Raw genomic sequence first — 16,736 nt, forward strand, 5'->3', positions numbered from 1 at the left:
TGTGCATCTTACTAATTTTGATCAGCAGATTTTTCAGATTCATCCAAATGGTTGTGATACCGTCGGTCTGCCCATTTTTTTATTGCCCCAAATAGTATTCATTGTAGGAATATTTGATAACCTACGTATCCGTCCTTTTGTTGATGGTCCCCTGGGGTGTTTCCGGTTTGGGATATTAATGAACAAAGCTGCCATGAGTATTCTCCTGGAAAATCTTCTGATAAAAGATTCCATTTCTCTAAGGTAAATACTTTGGGATAGAATTGTGGAGTAGTTGTAGGCCTAGCTATATAAGACGATGTTAGGTTGTTTCCCCAAAGAGGCCATGGGGAAGTTTCTCAGCATCTTCCCTAAGCAAAACCACAAATGGCTAAACTTTTCTGAACATTTTCTGTGTTCCCTGAGCACAGCACATATCACTTTATTCCTAGAGCTGCCTCCGTGGCCACATATTGTTCTTTTCCATTTTATTCCTGAGGTAAATGAGGATCAGGGAATTAAATATTGAAATCACACAGTGAATAAATGACTGAGCTTCTATCTGAACCCGTGTAGGTCAGAGCCCAGCTCTCACGGCTCATGCCTCCTACAGCGGTGTGTGTGTGTGTGTGTGTGTGTGTGTGTGTGTGTATGTGTGTATGTGTGTGTGTATGTGTGTGTATGTGTGTGTGTGTGTATGTGTGTATGTGTGAGTGTATGTGTGTGTATGTGTGTATGTGTGTGTATGTATGTGTGTATGTATGTATATGTGTGTGTGTATGTGTGTGTGTATGTGTGTGTGTGTATGTGTGTGTGTGTGTGTGTGTGTGTGTGTGTGTGTGTGTGTGTGAAGTAGCTCTTGCTTTCTTTGGGAAATGAATATATTTCCCAAGAATGAAAGCTGGTCACAGTAACCAATTTTAATTCAGTAACTAACAGGAAGGATAGAAATGGTGTTAGTGAAGGTGCGATGACAGTACTGGTCATTTCAATGGGGTGTGGATGGCCGTCAGTGTGTGGACAAATGCTCAGAGAGCTTCTTCCGCCTTATCCCAAAGACAAGCTATCTCTCCACCCTGTGCATCCATCTAGCTTCCTTCTTTCAGGAGTAAGCGAAAGGTGAAATCTCCAGGTCTCTTCCTTGAACGGTGTCTCCACTCTGTAATTAAAACAGGAGCCCGGGGCTTTACCGGAGAGACTGTAAACTATGTGCAGCAAGAATGTAGGGTAGAGTTCCCTCCTGCTTTCCAGGGACCACAGAGCCCCGCCTCAGATTCAGACTTTATTTGGATTTTGTCTAGAATACCCAGGGCACGGAAGAGGATGAAAGGGAACACACCTATTCTTTGGGGCACAGAGGCCACCTCTCAGCTATAACTCTGTCATCTCCAGCTCCTTTCCTTATCTTGCACATGCTCTCTGAAGCAGAGGTCTGTCGGGAAGAATGCACGGTTGTCAGCTGTTGGCCAGGGAAGACTGGGAATCCTGGCTTTTGGGCCAGAGTCCATGACGAAGCCGAGAGACCAAATGTTGGGTGGCATCTTGGTTTCCTTCTTCCTCACCCACCTCAGCCCATTCTTCTTCCTTTCTCACTCCCTCTGGGCTGAGATTGGAACCAGGGTATCAAGCATTGAGACACATACTCTGCCACTGAACGATAGCCTAATCCCGGACCTTATTTTATTTTTTAAAGATTTTTTAAAGTTTTTCTTTTAAAATTATGACATACAGATCTACATATGCCTGTGTGTGGCTTTGTGCACATGAGTGCAGAGCCTGTAGAAGGTAGAAGAAGATGTTGGATCCTCTGTGCAGGAGTTGGAGACAGTTGTGAGCTGATGGGGGTGCTGGGAGCAGAACTCTGGTTCTCTATACGAGCAGCAAGCACTCCTAACCATCGAACCATCTCTCTAGTTCCCAATATTCTTATTTTTAAGGTTCTGAGAAATAGCAAAGTAATTGCACTCTACTTCTTTACGCACGTGCGCATGTGCGTGTGCATGCGCGTACACACACACACACACACACACACACACACACACACACACCGTTTAGTGTGAAGAATATTATAAAGGCTGCAGATGAAGAGATGCATATGGCAAGGTGATTGGAGGGTCCCAGGAGCTCCCACATCCTATCTGGCTGTGCTGCTAAGTTACATGTTAGCCACTTTCAGTTGTGACCATTGTGGGGACCAAGCTCACATCCCCTGGATGGCCAATGAGAAACATGTCCAGCTTTTTACGTGGTCTGCTGCTCCTTCCACTATTCATAGTTTGAGAGGTGGTAGTCCCTGGTGCCTGAGTTGCTGCAGCCCATCCATCTGCTCCTACAGGAAAGCCCTGTTCCCTCTTCTTCCTTCCAGAATTCCTCCCTGTCTTTTAAGGACCAAATTCAAAAGTCCCAAGTATAATTGTTTACCCAGACACTCCTCCGAATACATTTTTTTCCTCTTAGTAAGACCCTGACAGAAACTTTTGAGTAAACAAACAACCCTAAAAGCTAAATTACACGTTTTTCCTTGCTGACCTCATCTAATGTTGAAAATAGCAGGTGTTTTTTTTTTTTTTTTTCTTTCTTTCTTTCTTGCTTAGGATTCTGGGAAATTTAAGTTTTACCAGTAATTGGTGCAGATAGTGTCTTTAGGCCTTCTGAACTTTCAGGCAGCTTCCTGCCTGCCAAGATCTAAATACCCTGCAGCTACTGTGAAGACAGTTGGAACAGATGTTCCAGCTTCCTGTAAGATTGAGGCAATGTTACAAACTTTAATGACAAGCATGACTCTTCCCTGGAAAGTTTAAGGATAGAACAGGGTCCTTGAACGCTAAGTTCCTCTCTCTGTCTCTGTCTCTGTCTCTGTCTCTGTCTCTGTCTCTCTCTCTCTCCCCCTTTATGTTTCATTTGACTAGACATAAATATTCCTTAGGCTGTCTTCAGATGTCTCTGGCTTTGATTGAGGTCCCCCACACTGACATCTTTGGAATACCAAGGGGCAATGGTCTTTTTATTTGTCATTTTCTCTTAACAGGTTCAACCCTCTACCTCCTTCCTTGCCCAGGGTGGGAACAGTAAGAGACTTGGAACCTCTCCTGTTAACTGGAAGGAACTGGGCGTTACCAAGCACAAAGCCAAAACTTGACCTGGGCTGAGGAATGGGATCCGGGCAGCTGTGCCCCTCAGATTCGGGCTGGCTGCCAGCTCTCAGGGCATCTGGCGACTGGGGAGGAATTCCTCTGCTTGGACAACAGGCTTTCTATTCTGTTCAGTGCCTCCTGCCCTGATTCCTCACCTGCTGTGTTTCAAAGTGTTCTTCAGTTAACTCCACCCCTCACTGAATTTTGCAATTTGCTGTCAACTTAACCTCCTCCAGGCTCTGTCTCTGCTTTTGGAACTGTGTTTCTCTGCAAAGCTGAAAGCCAATCAAGATGACGTTTTCTTTAACTTTTTCCCCCTTGGGTTCCTGGAGCTGTCCGTCTTCTGACATACACACAGGGAAGGCTACATCTGCCCACCTTGTAACTGTTACTTAGTAACCCAGAATTTTCAGTTCCGGCTGCTCAGAATGACCTAGACTCTAGGTCCTAGAGGCTGGAGAAGGAGCCAGACACCCATTCTGGTAACTCTGGTGCCAGCGAGCAGCTGACCTCCCTCTGGGGCAGCCCCTGAGCTCCTTAATGAGTAGGTTTGGGCCAGTGTCTGCCCATGTTTGTTCTACCTCTCCTCCACTCTTTTCTTTTTCCTTCATGTCAATAATTTACCCCTCTTTGAGTGGAATGCTTTTAGTATATCACTCACTTGATAGGACCCAGGGTCCCAGGTACTGGCTTTGTTCTTGATCTACTAGACCCCTTAGCCTGAAGTTTATTTTTCTACTCAGCTGGTCCTTGCTTCCCCTCCTAGCACCCTTTGTACCGGGGTTTAGATAGAAGATTATGGTATGGATCATTGAAGAGTTTCTAGATAGCTAATTTAGGGATAAGGAAAATTCAGTTGTGTTCAGGGTCCCATCCCCCATCTGGCTTACTTCTTTAAAAATTTAAATTACATTTTAACTAGTTCCTCTCTCTCCCTCTTTCTCACTCCCTCTCCCTTCCCCCTCTCTCTGTCTCTCTGTCTCTTCCCCTCCCCTTCTCCCTTCCTCTGTTGTGTGTGTGCATGTGTGCATGGGCACCATAGCTCATGTATGGCGGTCAAAGGACAGCTTTCAGGTTTTGAGTCCCTCCCTCCACCACGTGGGTTCCAGAGACAGGACTCGGGTGGCCAGGCTTATTGGCTTGGTGCCAATACTTAGAGCGCAGTCTCCGCCGACTTTTCAACTGCACGTGGTCTTGGTCGCCTCTGTTAGTTTGCTGTTGTGCCTCTTGCCAGATGAAGTCCTTCATCTCCGCGTGAGAGGCGGCTATCCTCAAAATGGCCGTTGAAATCTGGGTCACAGGAAGGGTTTTCTTTCCTGGACCCATTATCAGACTTTGTTTTGTGGGCAGAGAACTCATGCAAGTCAGAAAGATTCCCACAGGGCTGTGGGTGTTGCTCCGTGCCAGAACACTTGCTTAGTAAGTATAAGGTCATGGGTTCAGTCCTGAGTATTGCCAAAGCTGGACAATGATAGATCCTCAATTTCAACATCTAACCCAGGCTTCATAGTGAGACCGTCTCAAACAATAAAAGAGAACACAAAAGGATTATGGGCCATTCCTTCCCTCCTGAGCTGTTATTCTCTACACTGTTAATATGGTACCCCTTTCCAGAGGGCTGTGGAGAGAAAAGGATGCCCCGAAAAGTTCTTTGCACACTGCCCTGAGCTAGGAGAAAGGAGCAGGGGAGCTGTCCTGAGCTGAGAAAGGATCCAGCATTGAGATTTGGTTTCTTTCTGAGGAGTCTCAGGAGAGTCTGCCTGCACCAGGGGTGGGACTGAGTTCCCAGAGGGTCTTACGGAACTCTGGGTGCGGTGAATCAGAGCCTAGGCTAATGTGGTCCCAAGGGCAGGAATCACAGCAAGCTACTTTCAACGTTCACTTCCTAGGCAAGGCTAAAGACTTTTAAAAGGGTGTGTGTGGGCCAAGCCCAGAGCAGCCTGGGACATTTCAAACTGGCACCACCTCCTTCTGGCTGTCTCTGAGGCCATCCGGAGGCCAGGGCTCAGTCAGTTGAACGGAAAAACTAAGGAGAGGACTGCAGAGTCTGAGACCTTTGCGCAGAAGGCTGGAGTGTGGAGGAAGGCGGGAGGGAGAATCAGGAGGAGGGCGCTGGGTGCGGAGGCCCCACCTTTCATTCCAGAGCTGTACCGGCCCGGGCGGGATGAGTCAAGACCCGCTGGGTCTGCTGTGCACCTTCCCATAGGTGAGGGAGTCGACCTCTCTGGGGAAAAACTGCAGCGCCTGCTAGTCCTAGCCTTGGCCTTGGCTGGGTGCTGGAGTCTTGGGTCTGCCGAGTCTGGCCTCTGGGGCCACGGCTGGCTTTCCCTGATGTATGGCAAGAGCCTCGCTCGTGTGCTTCCATTTCTCCTGAGCTTACAGCTCACAGGTAAGAACTGGCGGGCTTCTGGGATTTTCTACCATCACCGCCCACTCTGTAAAGACAGAGCTTGTGGCTTGAAGAAGTCTTAAGAGCTCAGTTGGGAGATCGAGCCCCCGCTGCAGTTCGTTCAATTCCAGACTTCAACGAAACTTCAATTCGGTGGGGTGCTTTGGGGCAGTACTTTGGGCAAACAGGTTTAGGTGTGTTTGGCCGCCGGTGATTCAGGCACAGAGAGGGCTTTCTGATCTCAGGTTACACACCATCTTTGTGTAGCTGCTCTCAACCTCGGGCTGCTGGCTAGATTTGGCCCTTGGATTTCCGTGGGAGGATTTTTGTCTCCTACTCCCTGCAGCACCACGGAGCAAAAGAAAAAAAAAAAAGATTATCAGAGCGAGAGTCCCGCTGTGGTGTTGAAGCTGTCCCAATGCACGCACTGGAATTGTAAATAAGCCACATGGTGTAAGGGTTCCAGGGGTGCAGGCAAGCGCAAATGCTGGGGGTGGAGTAGGGGGAGGAGGGAGGGATTGATCTGCAAGCTAGCAGCAGCCCCAAGTCTACACGCTGGAAACTTACCTGCTTGGAGGCTTTTTTTTTTTGAACATATTTTGTGTTGCTTGATCGTAATACACCGTGTCTGACCAACGTTTGGATTTTTGTTTCTGCTTTCCATCTTCTTTGCTGATGTTTGTAGTTTCTGGTTATAGTTCTGAAATTGGCACAGTAAGTCTGTGGAGAGCACCTGGTAGTTTTACTTCTAATTGGCCCTCGGGAAGGGAGGGTCAAAGTTGTGTGCAGGTATGGTATGCAGACTCCTGGTGAAATGAATTTGCAGGTTGGCTTCTTTGGAAAGTGTCAGCGTTTTTTTTTCTCAATGATACACCGCTGTTAACCTATTCCTTTCCTTCATTGCAGTCTTTTATCCTACAACAGCAGTGGAAATTTACACCTCCGGAGCCCTGGAGGCAGTTAACGGGACAGATATTCGGTTAAAATGCACTTTCTCCAGCTTTGCCCCTGTGGGAGATGCGCTAACCGTGACGTGGAATTTCCGACCTCGAGATGGGGGTCGTGAGCAGTTTGTAAGTAGATTTTTGTCACCATCCAGAGGACTCTTGACCAGGATGCATTGCGGCAATCCTCCCCTCCCCCCCTAGCCTTTCCTAGGGTAGCCACAAGCATGGATTTAAGTTGGGAATCAGTTCTTGGGACAGAGAATAATAGATCTGAGAAAAGGGAAGCCCGAGAATGTTCCAAGGAGCTGCACCATTGGTTAGATTTAGTGATGCTTCTCTTTGCCTCCCCACCATCCACCATCTCAGTCTCCTGGCCTGGACAGAGAAGGAATGATGACCGTTTCTCCTCTGTAGGTATTCTATTACCACATGGATCCCTTCAGACCCATGAGCGGACGGTTCAAAGACCGGGTGGTCTGGGATGGAAACCCCGAGCGGTATGATGTCTCCATCATGCTATGGAAGCTGCAGTTTGACGACAACGGGACATACACCTGCCAGGTGAAGAATCCACCGGATGTTGATGGTCTGATCGGGACGATCCGGCTCAGCGTTGTGCACACTGGTAGGTTTTGAGAAGTGAAAGCTGACCTCCCCCACCTCCAAAAAAAAAGCCATCTCTCAGGAAGCTGGAAGGGAGAGGAGGGCTTAGGTCTTCACAGCTGGGAACTTCTGAGACTGAGGAGTCCCGGGGTGAAAAAAAAAAAAAAGACTCTGTTTGGTCATGGAAAGAAACAAAATAATACAAAGTGATCTGAGGAATCTGTGACAAGAATGGCCTTGAGGCTGTGGAAAGGACAGGAAGTGACTGATAAAGACACTCACAATAGGTCTGTTCATTCTTTCATTTATTCAAGATACTTATTGGGTGCCTGGTGTGCTAGGCACAGTCCAAAGTACTTGATACAGTAGCTCATTTAGTCCTGACACATTTAGTCTCCACAACAGTCATCAGTGTTTACTCAGGACTCCTCGCTGTTGGGAGCTTTAATGCTGTACATTTTATTTATTCTTTTAAAAACAGTTTTAAAATCTATTTTATGTGCGTGGGGGTTTGCTTGCACCTCTATCTGTGCGTCACTTAAGTGATTAATGCCCTTAGAAGCCAATAGAGGGCGTCAGATCCCCAGAACTGGAGTTACAGATACTCGTGATCAACCACGTGAGTGCTGGGAATCGAACGGAGGTTGCCCAGACAAAGCAGCCAGCGCTGTTAACTGCTGAGTCATCTCCCCAGCTTCATCTTACTTATTCTTTACGCATCTCACGAGTCTGTTATATATTTAATGTCTCCCACTTTAGTAAGAAGGAAACTGAGGCTCACCAAGGGCAAGTCACTTCCCTAATTCATGGTTAGTAAATGAAGTCACGTCAGACTCACACCCAGTCATCTCAGACTCTCAGACTGTTCTCCAACCAGTGGCATGGGCTGCCTATGCTGTAAGGACACCCGGAAATGATGCCCGGTGACAAAGGACTTGGACCACAACACTTCTGAGTTGGAGAACTGCAGTTGAGCCCTGGCTACTCTGTATCAATTATACATAAATTTTGCTCTTGTCATCTGAACAGTGAGAATAATAAAGATTTCTGTGAGGACAGATGATACAATGGATTTGTGAAAGTCTCCCAAACTCTGAGTTGTACTGAAAATTATAATAGTAACATGTACCCTTATTATAGGCAGGCACAATTTTATTTTTTATGAGCACTCAAGAAATGGATATTGTTGGGGTTGGGGATTTAGCTCAGTGGTAGAGCGCTTGCCTAGGAAGCGCAAGGCCCTGGGTTCGGTCCCCAGCTCCAAAAAAAAAAGAACCAAAAAAAAAAAAAAAAAAGAAATGGATATTGTTAATTCTTAACATAGGAAACTCAATAAATAAATAAACAAACAAATAAATAACCCAGGTCACACAGTTAATAAGGTAGGGCTAGCTCTCTCTGGGGTGTGTGTGTGTGTGTGTGTGTGTGTGTGTGTGTGTGTGTGTTGCTATTTGAGAAAAGATCTCTCTGTGTAGTCTAGGCTGGTCTCAAATTTGGAGATCCTCCTGCCTCAGCTTCTTAAGAGTTGAGGCAATCTGTATTCCTAACACACAACATTGTTTAAAATGGTTTAGTCTGTTACATGGTATGGTTGTCTCCTATTACTCCTTCCCAGTTTAGTTTAAAACCCTCTTTCTAGGCTCTCCTCCCAAGAGAGAGATGCATGATCTACATAAGTCCTCTGAGTACTGAAAAAAGTAATATAATATCTTTAGATCTCAAGGGTTTTTTTTCTTTTTCTAATAGCTAGGCCAAAAAATCCCCTCAAAAACCAAAACCAAAAACAACAAACACCACACACACACACACACACACACACAAACACATATATAACACACACACATACACACACCACACACACACACAAACACATATATAACACACACATACACATACCACACACCACACACACACACACAAACACATATATAACACACACATACACACACCACACACACACACACAAACACATATATAACACACACATACACACACCACACACCACACACACACACACACACACACACACACACACACACACACACAATCTAGCAATCATTTAACACATTAGTTTTTGAGAACCTACAGGAAGCCATGACCCTGCAGATGTATTTTAGGAGATGGAGGTACACCTAAAGAGACAGCCCATTCTCCATGATGTGTTTTGGTGTTTTGCCTGCGTGTATATCTGTGTGCTTGGTGCCTGCAGAGTCCAGAAGAAGGCACTGGCTCCCAGGAGCTTCATCCTTTTTGATAGATTTGAGGTTAAGAGAGTCCTGGGATAAATATCCTCTTCATGTCTCTTCTGGATGTTGGGGCTTATTGCTTTATTTCCTGTCTTCCTTTTCATTTCCATTATTACGACAGGAGCACAGCAAATGCTTTAAAGCCTGGGTGAATGAATGACTGAGTGACGGGGTGAGTAGGGTTATCCAGGACAGAGCTGGGCATAGGTCTGACTAGATTAGCAAAAACTTGAATTACTGGGCAGTTCAAGTGACTCAACGGTTCTCAGTACTTGGGTGTGTTGACATCATCACGTGGAAAGCATGTCCAAACATGGATTGCTGGCTTTAACCCCAATGCTTCTAGTCCAGCCCGTTTGGGGTGGGGCCTGAGAATTTCACTTCAAAGCTCCCCAGAGGAGCTGTCACTGCTTCTAGACTCACACTAGAGAAGCCTTGATGGAGTCTGTGTAGGTTTCCGTCTGCTGCCAGAGGCTACATGGACTTCATAAAAGTAAGAGAGGAAGATTCCGGTTAACCATGAGATGCGTTGTCACTCTCTTTAGATTTCACCCAGTTAACTGCTGCCTTGTCTTTCTCTCCTGTCAGTGCCCTTCTCCGAGATCTACTTCCTGGCCGTGGCCATTGGCTCTGCTTGTGCACTGATGATCATCATAGTGATCGTGGTGGTCCTCTTCCAACACTTCCGGAAAAAGCGATGGGCAGAAAGGGCGGATAAATCTGAGGGGACAAAATCGTAAGGCTGAGTGAGCGCCGGTGGGAACCCCTGCTCACACTCGTAGGGTGGGTGGTGCTTGGGATTTTTTCAACGGGGCCAAACAACTGAGGGACCGTTGATTTTCTTTTTGACCAAACATATGAGAGGTTTCGTAGGACAGGTAAGTTATGGCATGGATAGTGACTTTACAAAGGCTTCTTAGCGAGACTGGAGAGGTGGCTCAGTGTGGTTTGAAGCAGAGGATCCTCTTGCTTGGTTCAGTTCCCAGCACCTGTATCTAGTGGCTCACAACAGCCTGGGATTCCAGCATCCGGGGGGATGTAACACCTCTGACCTCTGTGACCTTATGTGCACAAACTAACATTCACACACACACATGCACATACAGACTAGCAACAGCAGTGGAATTCAAAAGGTTTCCTAGTTTTACAAAAGAATTTTATTAGTGGGGTTTGGGTGCTAGTAAAACAAATGTGCACATGTGAAGCTTTAAAAATATCCTCTGTAGAGTGAAACACACACATATAAAGAGGCATAGGGAGAGGCACTCAGCTGTCCCTGCCGCTCCGACACTGGAAAAGCTTGCTCTGCCCACAGAAAGTGCTCAGTAAACATTTTTAGATTGAGATAAAATTTATAAGCTACAAAATTCACCCATTTGGGCCAAAGAGATGGCTTAGCAGTTAAGAGCACTGGCTGCTTTTGTACAGGAGTTGGGTTTGGTTCTCAGCATCTGTTGGGCGGCTCACGACTGCTCTTTACCTGAGTTAAGACTTGACGCACTCAGTGACCCTGGTGCTCACTGATTGGTTAGACTGGCTGCCTGTCAAGCCTCTGGGCTCCTTCTGTCTCCACCTTCCATCACTAGCACTAAAGGGTCACTGCTACCACTCTTGGGCTGTACCGGTACCAGGAGATCTGAACTGAGATCCTCGTGCCGCAACCAGTTCACACTGAACTCCCTCATCCTCTGTCATTCCCTTTTGTGTCTGTATGATATTCCACTATAATGGACATACCACGTATTGTTTGTCTGCTCAGATGATGGAGACAGGTTTTTTTCCCCCCTTTGGTTGTTATACCTAATATCAATTGCTACAAACATACGTTTTGTATACACATACTTACAAAATGAAAGAAGAAACACTGTTGAGTCATTGATAACTATTGAATTTTCTTTTGGAGGAATTGACAAAGTGTTTTTTATGGGCATAGTATACACCTTTAATTCCAGCACTTGGGAGGCAGAGGCGGGTGGATCTCTGTGAGTTTGAGGTCAGCCTGTTCTACAAAACGAGTCTAGAACAGCCAGGTTATACAGAGAAAGCCTGTTTTGAAAAGAAAAGAAAAGAAAAACAAAACAAAACAAAACAAACAAAAAAACCCTCTATATTCTCACTTTTCATTATTGCCCTCTAGTGGCCATGAGATGGTATGTCAGTATGCCAGTGAGATTTTTGATTTACATCTGTGCGAGGACTAATGGACCTCATCCTCCTCCCAGGTGTTTAGCTGCTGTTTATAGAGCTTCTCTGTAAAGATGTATCTATTCCGATAGTCCGCCCACCCTGAAACTGAAGTGGATGTCTTCTTGTTAAGCTGTAACGGTTAGATGTCTGGCACCTTTCAGCTACATTACCTGCAACTGCTCCCTCTCCCTGGGTTCCCTTTGTCCCTTTTTGAACATTATCCGTTAAGACACAAGAGTTTTCTGTCTTGATGAAGTCCAGCTCTTCTAAGTGTTTTGTGGTTTCAGTTACATTCTCACAGTTGTGTCTTTGGTGTATTTTCGGCTAGGTTTTGAGTTTTGGTTAAGAGTCTCAAATCATTCTTTTGCATGTGGAGTTTATAAGTAACCCCCAGAACCATTCATTTATTTTAATTAGTAAATAAATGTAATTGATTGTGAAGCATCTGAGGGACCCATCACAGCATTTGAAGAGATAGATAGATCGATAGAGAGGATTTCTAGGTCAACCCAAAAAAAGTTTTTTCCTTTTTTATTTTTTTTTGCAGAGGGGTAAACATTAGAAGTCAAATACCCTGGTAAGGCTTAGGTGTGCACTTTAAATGCCCACAGTACTCTATTAGATCCCAGGGGACTTATCACGCATTCTGAAAAGTGTCTGAGTCTGGACTGGCAGGTCATGTGGGGGCGTAGGTATTCTCTTTTACACGACACTGGCAGGTTAGTTCTCTGTCACTTGAATGGACATCCAGGTGTGTGTATTTCTTTGAAAAGCATGATCCAGGGTCCCATACCTGATGTTGCTTTGGGACCTCCCACCTTTGCTTCCTCCCTGATCACCTAACATTTGACTTCTGCTCCTTCGTGACAGAAAAGAAGAGGAGAAACTCAATCAAGGGACTAAAGTCTCTGTTTATGTGGAAGATACAGACTAACACTGTGGGGTAAGTGTCACACACCGGTGACTTCTTTCTTCAATTTGCAGAACTGTTAGCCCATCTTTGACCAAGATCTCTTGGGTCATTGTACAATAGCTGAGGACACTTCCTATTCAGAAGCAGAAACTCTTGGCCAGGCAGATTAGTCTCCTATTATCCTCATAGTTGACTTCCCTTTTCAGAGTATTTGTATATATGATTAAGGAGCCAGACCACTTCCTTTAAGGCTGAGAGGATTCTACTGTTTGAGTTCCAAGGGTTTTATTAGCCAATACCAATAATGAACTTCCAATACGTGAATAAATTATGTGGGTATGTGTGTGTGTGTGTGTGTGTGTGTGTGTGGTGTGGTGTGTGCACATGCATGTGGAGATCAGATGACAACCTAGCTACCATCTACCCTGTTTTGTGAGTGTGTGTGTGTGTGTGTGTGTGTGTGTGTGTGTGTGTGTGTGTGTGTATGTGTATGACAGAACAGTCTCCTATTGGCCTGGCCTTGCTGTTTAAGCTAGGCTGTGTGGCCACTGTAGCTCTTCCTCCACTCTGCCTCCCCAGTGCCTGGATTCTAAGCATGTGTCTCCATGCCCAGTTGTTTGCATGGTTCTGATGATTGAACTCAGACCCTTATTCTTACATGACAAGCACTTTACCAACTGAGCTATCATATCTGTCCAGCTCAATAAATCATTTTAGACGAAAAGATTAATCTCTGATGGTTTGGTTTTTTTATTATTTATGATAAATATTTATTTATGGCATGATGGTAAGTGACCCAAGGATCAGTGAGTGGCTCTCAGCCTCAGAACAGGTCCAGGAGACCCAACATCCTCTTCTGAGGTCTTTGGGCACAGCACACACGTGGTGCACATAAAAATGGGCCGGCAAAGCACTCATAAAGTAAAATAAATCAGGAAAAAGATTAAAGGAAAATTATCAATCATCAAGTATAGTTTGTGGTTTTTGACAGGTGATACAAATTTAAACAAATTATAAAAACTTTGGACTTGGGCCTGGGCATTGTCCCATTCCTTTAATCTCAGCGCTTGCAAGGCAGAGGCAGGTTCTCTGAGTTTGAGGCCAGCCTGATCTACAAAGGAAGTTCCAGGACAGCCAGGGCTGCACAGAAAAACCCTGTCTCAAAAAACAAAACAAAACAACCCTCAGCCCCCACCAAACCAACCAACCAACCCATATATATGCCTTTAATCCCAGTGCTTGGGAGGCAGAGGCAGGTGGATCTTACAGAGACTTTTGTCATTTGTTTAAATTTGTATCTTCTGTGAGACACCACAGACTATACTTTGTCTCAAAAAACAAACCAAACCAAAATTTCTTTTAGGAGTGAAGGTTGGATGTCACCTGTACATGCTGGGCACTGCCGGGTATTCCTCTTGGACACTTCTCAAGGATGTTGACCTTTTAAACTTTTGTATTCCAGAAGCTGAGGATTTTCGAGGACAGCATCAGCACTCCTTGACATCAATGGAAACATTTCCAGCGATGACCTGTCGTCCTACAGGTTCTGCAGCACAAACCTGCCTAGATGAGCAATGCCCCTGACCGGCAGCTTAGGGTTCTGCCTGAGCCACTAGCCTCAGGCTTACCTTCATTACTAGGGTCCTGTCTAATTCCAGAGCGCAATTGTGTGTTAGCTTTTGTAAACTGCGAGGTTACATATTTGTCCTTCCACATTCTTACAATGTATGACTCCTATACTCCTGTGTATACTGGCATCAGAGGGATATGAAGCCAGCCAGCTTGTCTGCCAGGGCATACCTTCTCACATTTCAGTTTTAGAACAGCGCACAGGAGTGCTAAGGGGTCTGGAGAGATGGCTAAACTCTTGTTCTTGCAGAAGAACCCAGTTCAGTTCTCAGCACCCATTTGGTGGCTCACAGCTATCAGTATCCAGTTCTAGGGGATGTGACACCGTCATCTGGTGTCTGTAGGTACTGCATGCACATGGTATGTGCAGGCCGTCCACCTCCCCTCCCCCATAAGATGAATACATTAAATCATTAAAAGACTAGCTAAACCATCCAGCCATTATTTTTTTTTATTAAAACCAAACCCCAAATTTACACTGGAAGTTTGATTTTCATGACTGTCTTTAAATGGAAATATCCTGATTTTTTAGATTTTTTACTGATTTTTTTTAAGTGTTCTAGATTTATCGTTTTGTCAATTACTCCAAGGTTTCTAGGTGACAGCGCAAGTCTAAGCACAGTAACTATAAAAGGTCACAGAAGCACCAGGACACCAGCAAGTGCCACCAGGATGAATCGCTCAGCACCACTTTTGTATTTATTTATTTATTTTTAGACAGGTTCTCACTATGTAGTGCTGGCTGGTCTAGAGCTGACTATGCCGACAGAGTTGGCCTCAAACCTAGAGACCCCCTGCCTCAGCTCTCGAGTGCTTTGATAAAGTATGCATCACCACATCCTGCCCAACTGTAGGTTTGTAATGAGCATAGACAGATTGCTTGCTCTGCGCTCCCTTTCACCCCCACCTTGGAAGACTCTGCTCATTCGCAGACTGGAGTCATGAAGCAGTTTATTAGAAGACTTTGTGACAGACTACAACTTAAAAAAAAAATCAGACTCGTGCCAACCCAAAGCAAATGGCCTCTTTTTTTTTTGTTTTTTGTTTTTTGTTTTTGTTTTTTAAGTCTTGTGTGTGAGAACTAGAAGAGATTATTTAAAGTTCTTTTGGTTTTGGTTCGCCTTGTTTTAAGGAGAATTTGCTGTGGACCAAAGAAATAACAAAACTACCTAAAAGGAATGAACCAATTTTATTTTTCCCTTTATTGAGTACAAAGCAAAGTTTTTTTTAAGTGGCCTGTGGAAAGAGGAGGGATGGCTTTCTTCTCTGAGTCTAGTGACCCGGTCTGTGCGCACCAGCACTGTTTGGAGAACAGAGAACATCTAAAGGTTCAGGTCTGGAGTGAATCTTCACAATGCAATTCTTCACTGACTGAGTCGCACAGATTGTTTCTTCTTAACAAACTGGAAATTTCCAAAAGATTCAATTTTTACATATTGGATCTTGATATTTTACCCAGTCTTTAAAAAAAATAAATTAGCATAATTTACATATACATTTTGGTCTTGAAATCCATTCTATATCTCTTGTTCTGCTTTTTATAATGCCTGAAAAAAAAAGGTTTTGTTCTTATTTCTCTCCCTCTCTCCCTCTTTCTCTCTTAAAAATTAAGAAAGGGTCTCACTAAATTGCTCTGGCTGTCCTGAAACTCACTTTGTAGATCAGGCTGGCCTTGATCTCAGAGATCCCACTGCCTCTGCCTCACCCGTGCTAGAAGTAAGGGATTGCTCCTCCATACCCTGGCCTAAAGTTTTGATACCTAGTTTTGAAGCTACAAGCTAGACCTGTATATTCTCTTGTGAACATAGCGACTGGATATTTCTTTAAACAGATGGCCTGTGTATGTTTCATACTTGTAATGAAGTAGTTAAAAACCCCACAGGGACTGTCTCCAGCGAACTTGCAGCTTGTGTCCTGTCTGAATATTCATGGGGTACCACATTCTTGGTCAGTATCTCCTTCCTAAGAGTACCTTTGTACTGTAACTTATTTTTTATTATGCCTGAAGCACTGTGTAAATAAACCCTTAGTAATAAAGAATTATGGATTTTATTGTTTGCTTACACACAAATCTGCAAATTTCACAATAGCGGTTAATGGAAAACAAGGAAAGATGGTTATCTTTGCTCAAGTTTTTACGTAGAAGACACAGTAGAGTCAGAACAGGTAGAGCCATTGTTAATTGATGAGATTAATTTCTAGTAGCTTTATATTATTTCTATAGACTTTACACATTGCTTTGGAGAGCTGGGAATGGGGTCAAATGGTATCACACATTTGAAAGACTAATTTCTTGAACCTAACTCTAACCTGAGTCTTACTAGAGGTCCAGGTTGTTCTTAGTCCTTCTGCCTCAGCCTTGCAGATCTTGCACCTACAAGCTTTTGCCATCTTTCCTGGCTTAGTTGAGGGACTTTAGAAACAAGGATATTTGTTTTTTATACTCGTATTCTTTTCATAGAAAAACCCACCAGCTTTCCAGTCTAGTAAAGCATGACAATTAAAAAATGTCAGCTATGAAATATTTTCAAAAGCTGAGGCTTTTTATTTCCCTTCTACTTGCATTAACCATGGCGGGTCCAGGAGAATTGGGTGAATACATCAGAGTCCTTTTCCACCTTTTTGTTCCAGGGCATGTTAGACTATCACATTTCACGACAAGTACCACGATAATGATATCCTTACTTTTACAACGCATAGATACAGAAA

General features: G+C 44.6%; 1 protein-coding gene across 3 annotated transcripts; it reads left to right on the top strand.

Moving 5' to 3' along the window:
* The first annotated feature begins 4,922 nt into the window (after positions 1 to 4,922).
* Mpzl2 (myelin protein zero-like 2) lies at positions 4,923 to 16,067 on the top strand. 3 transcript variants are annotated; one of them, NM_001106818.1, is made up of 6 exons: positions 5,048 to 5,502; positions 6,409 to 6,575; positions 6,864 to 7,074; positions 9,887 to 10,034; positions 12,356 to 12,428; positions 13,861 to 16,061. In NM_001106818.1, exons 1-5 carry the CDS (start codon positions 5,445 to 5,447, stop codon positions 12,417 to 12,419), a joined length of 648 nt encoding a protein of 215 aa, NP_001100288.1. In that variant the 5' UTR covers positions 5,048 to 5,444; the 3' UTR covers positions 12,420 to 12,428; positions 13,861 to 16,061. The 3 variants fall into 3 exon arrangements, 2 of the variants coding, with proteins under 2 accessions (NP_001100288.1, XP_063121181.1); XM_063265111.1 differs by lacking the exon at positions 5,048 to 5,502 and adding an exon at positions 6,085 to 6,216 and having other exon boundaries at positions 13,861 to 16,067; XR_010053944.1 differs by lacking the exons at positions 12,356 to 12,428; positions 13,861 to 16,061 and having other exon boundaries at positions 4,923 to 5,502; positions 6,864 to 9,791.
* Positions 16,068 to 16,736: the final 669 nt, after the last annotated feature.

This window comes from Rattus norvegicus, chromosome 8 (assembly GCF_036323735.1).
Source record: "Rattus norvegicus strain BN/NHsdMcwi chromosome 8, GRCr8, whole genome shotgun sequence".
Taxonomy (NCBI): domain Eukaryota; kingdom Metazoa; phylum Chordata; class Mammalia; order Rodentia; family Muridae; genus Rattus; species Rattus norvegicus.

Bases quoted from the DNA above. Each gene is read 5' to 3' on its own strand.
- Mpzl2 (NM_001106818.1), top strand. From the start codon at position 5,445: ATGTATGGCAAGAGCCTCGCTCGTGTGCTTCCATTTCTCCTGAGCTTA. The intron at 5,503-6,408 runs GTAAGAACTGGC...CCTTCATTGCAG, and splicing joins CCTGAGCTTACAGCTCACAG to TCTTTTATCCTACAACAGCA. The intron at 7,075-9,886 runs GTAGGTTTTGAG...CTCTCCTGTCAG, and splicing joins GCTCAGCGTTGTGCACACTG to TGCCCTTCTCCGAGATCTAC.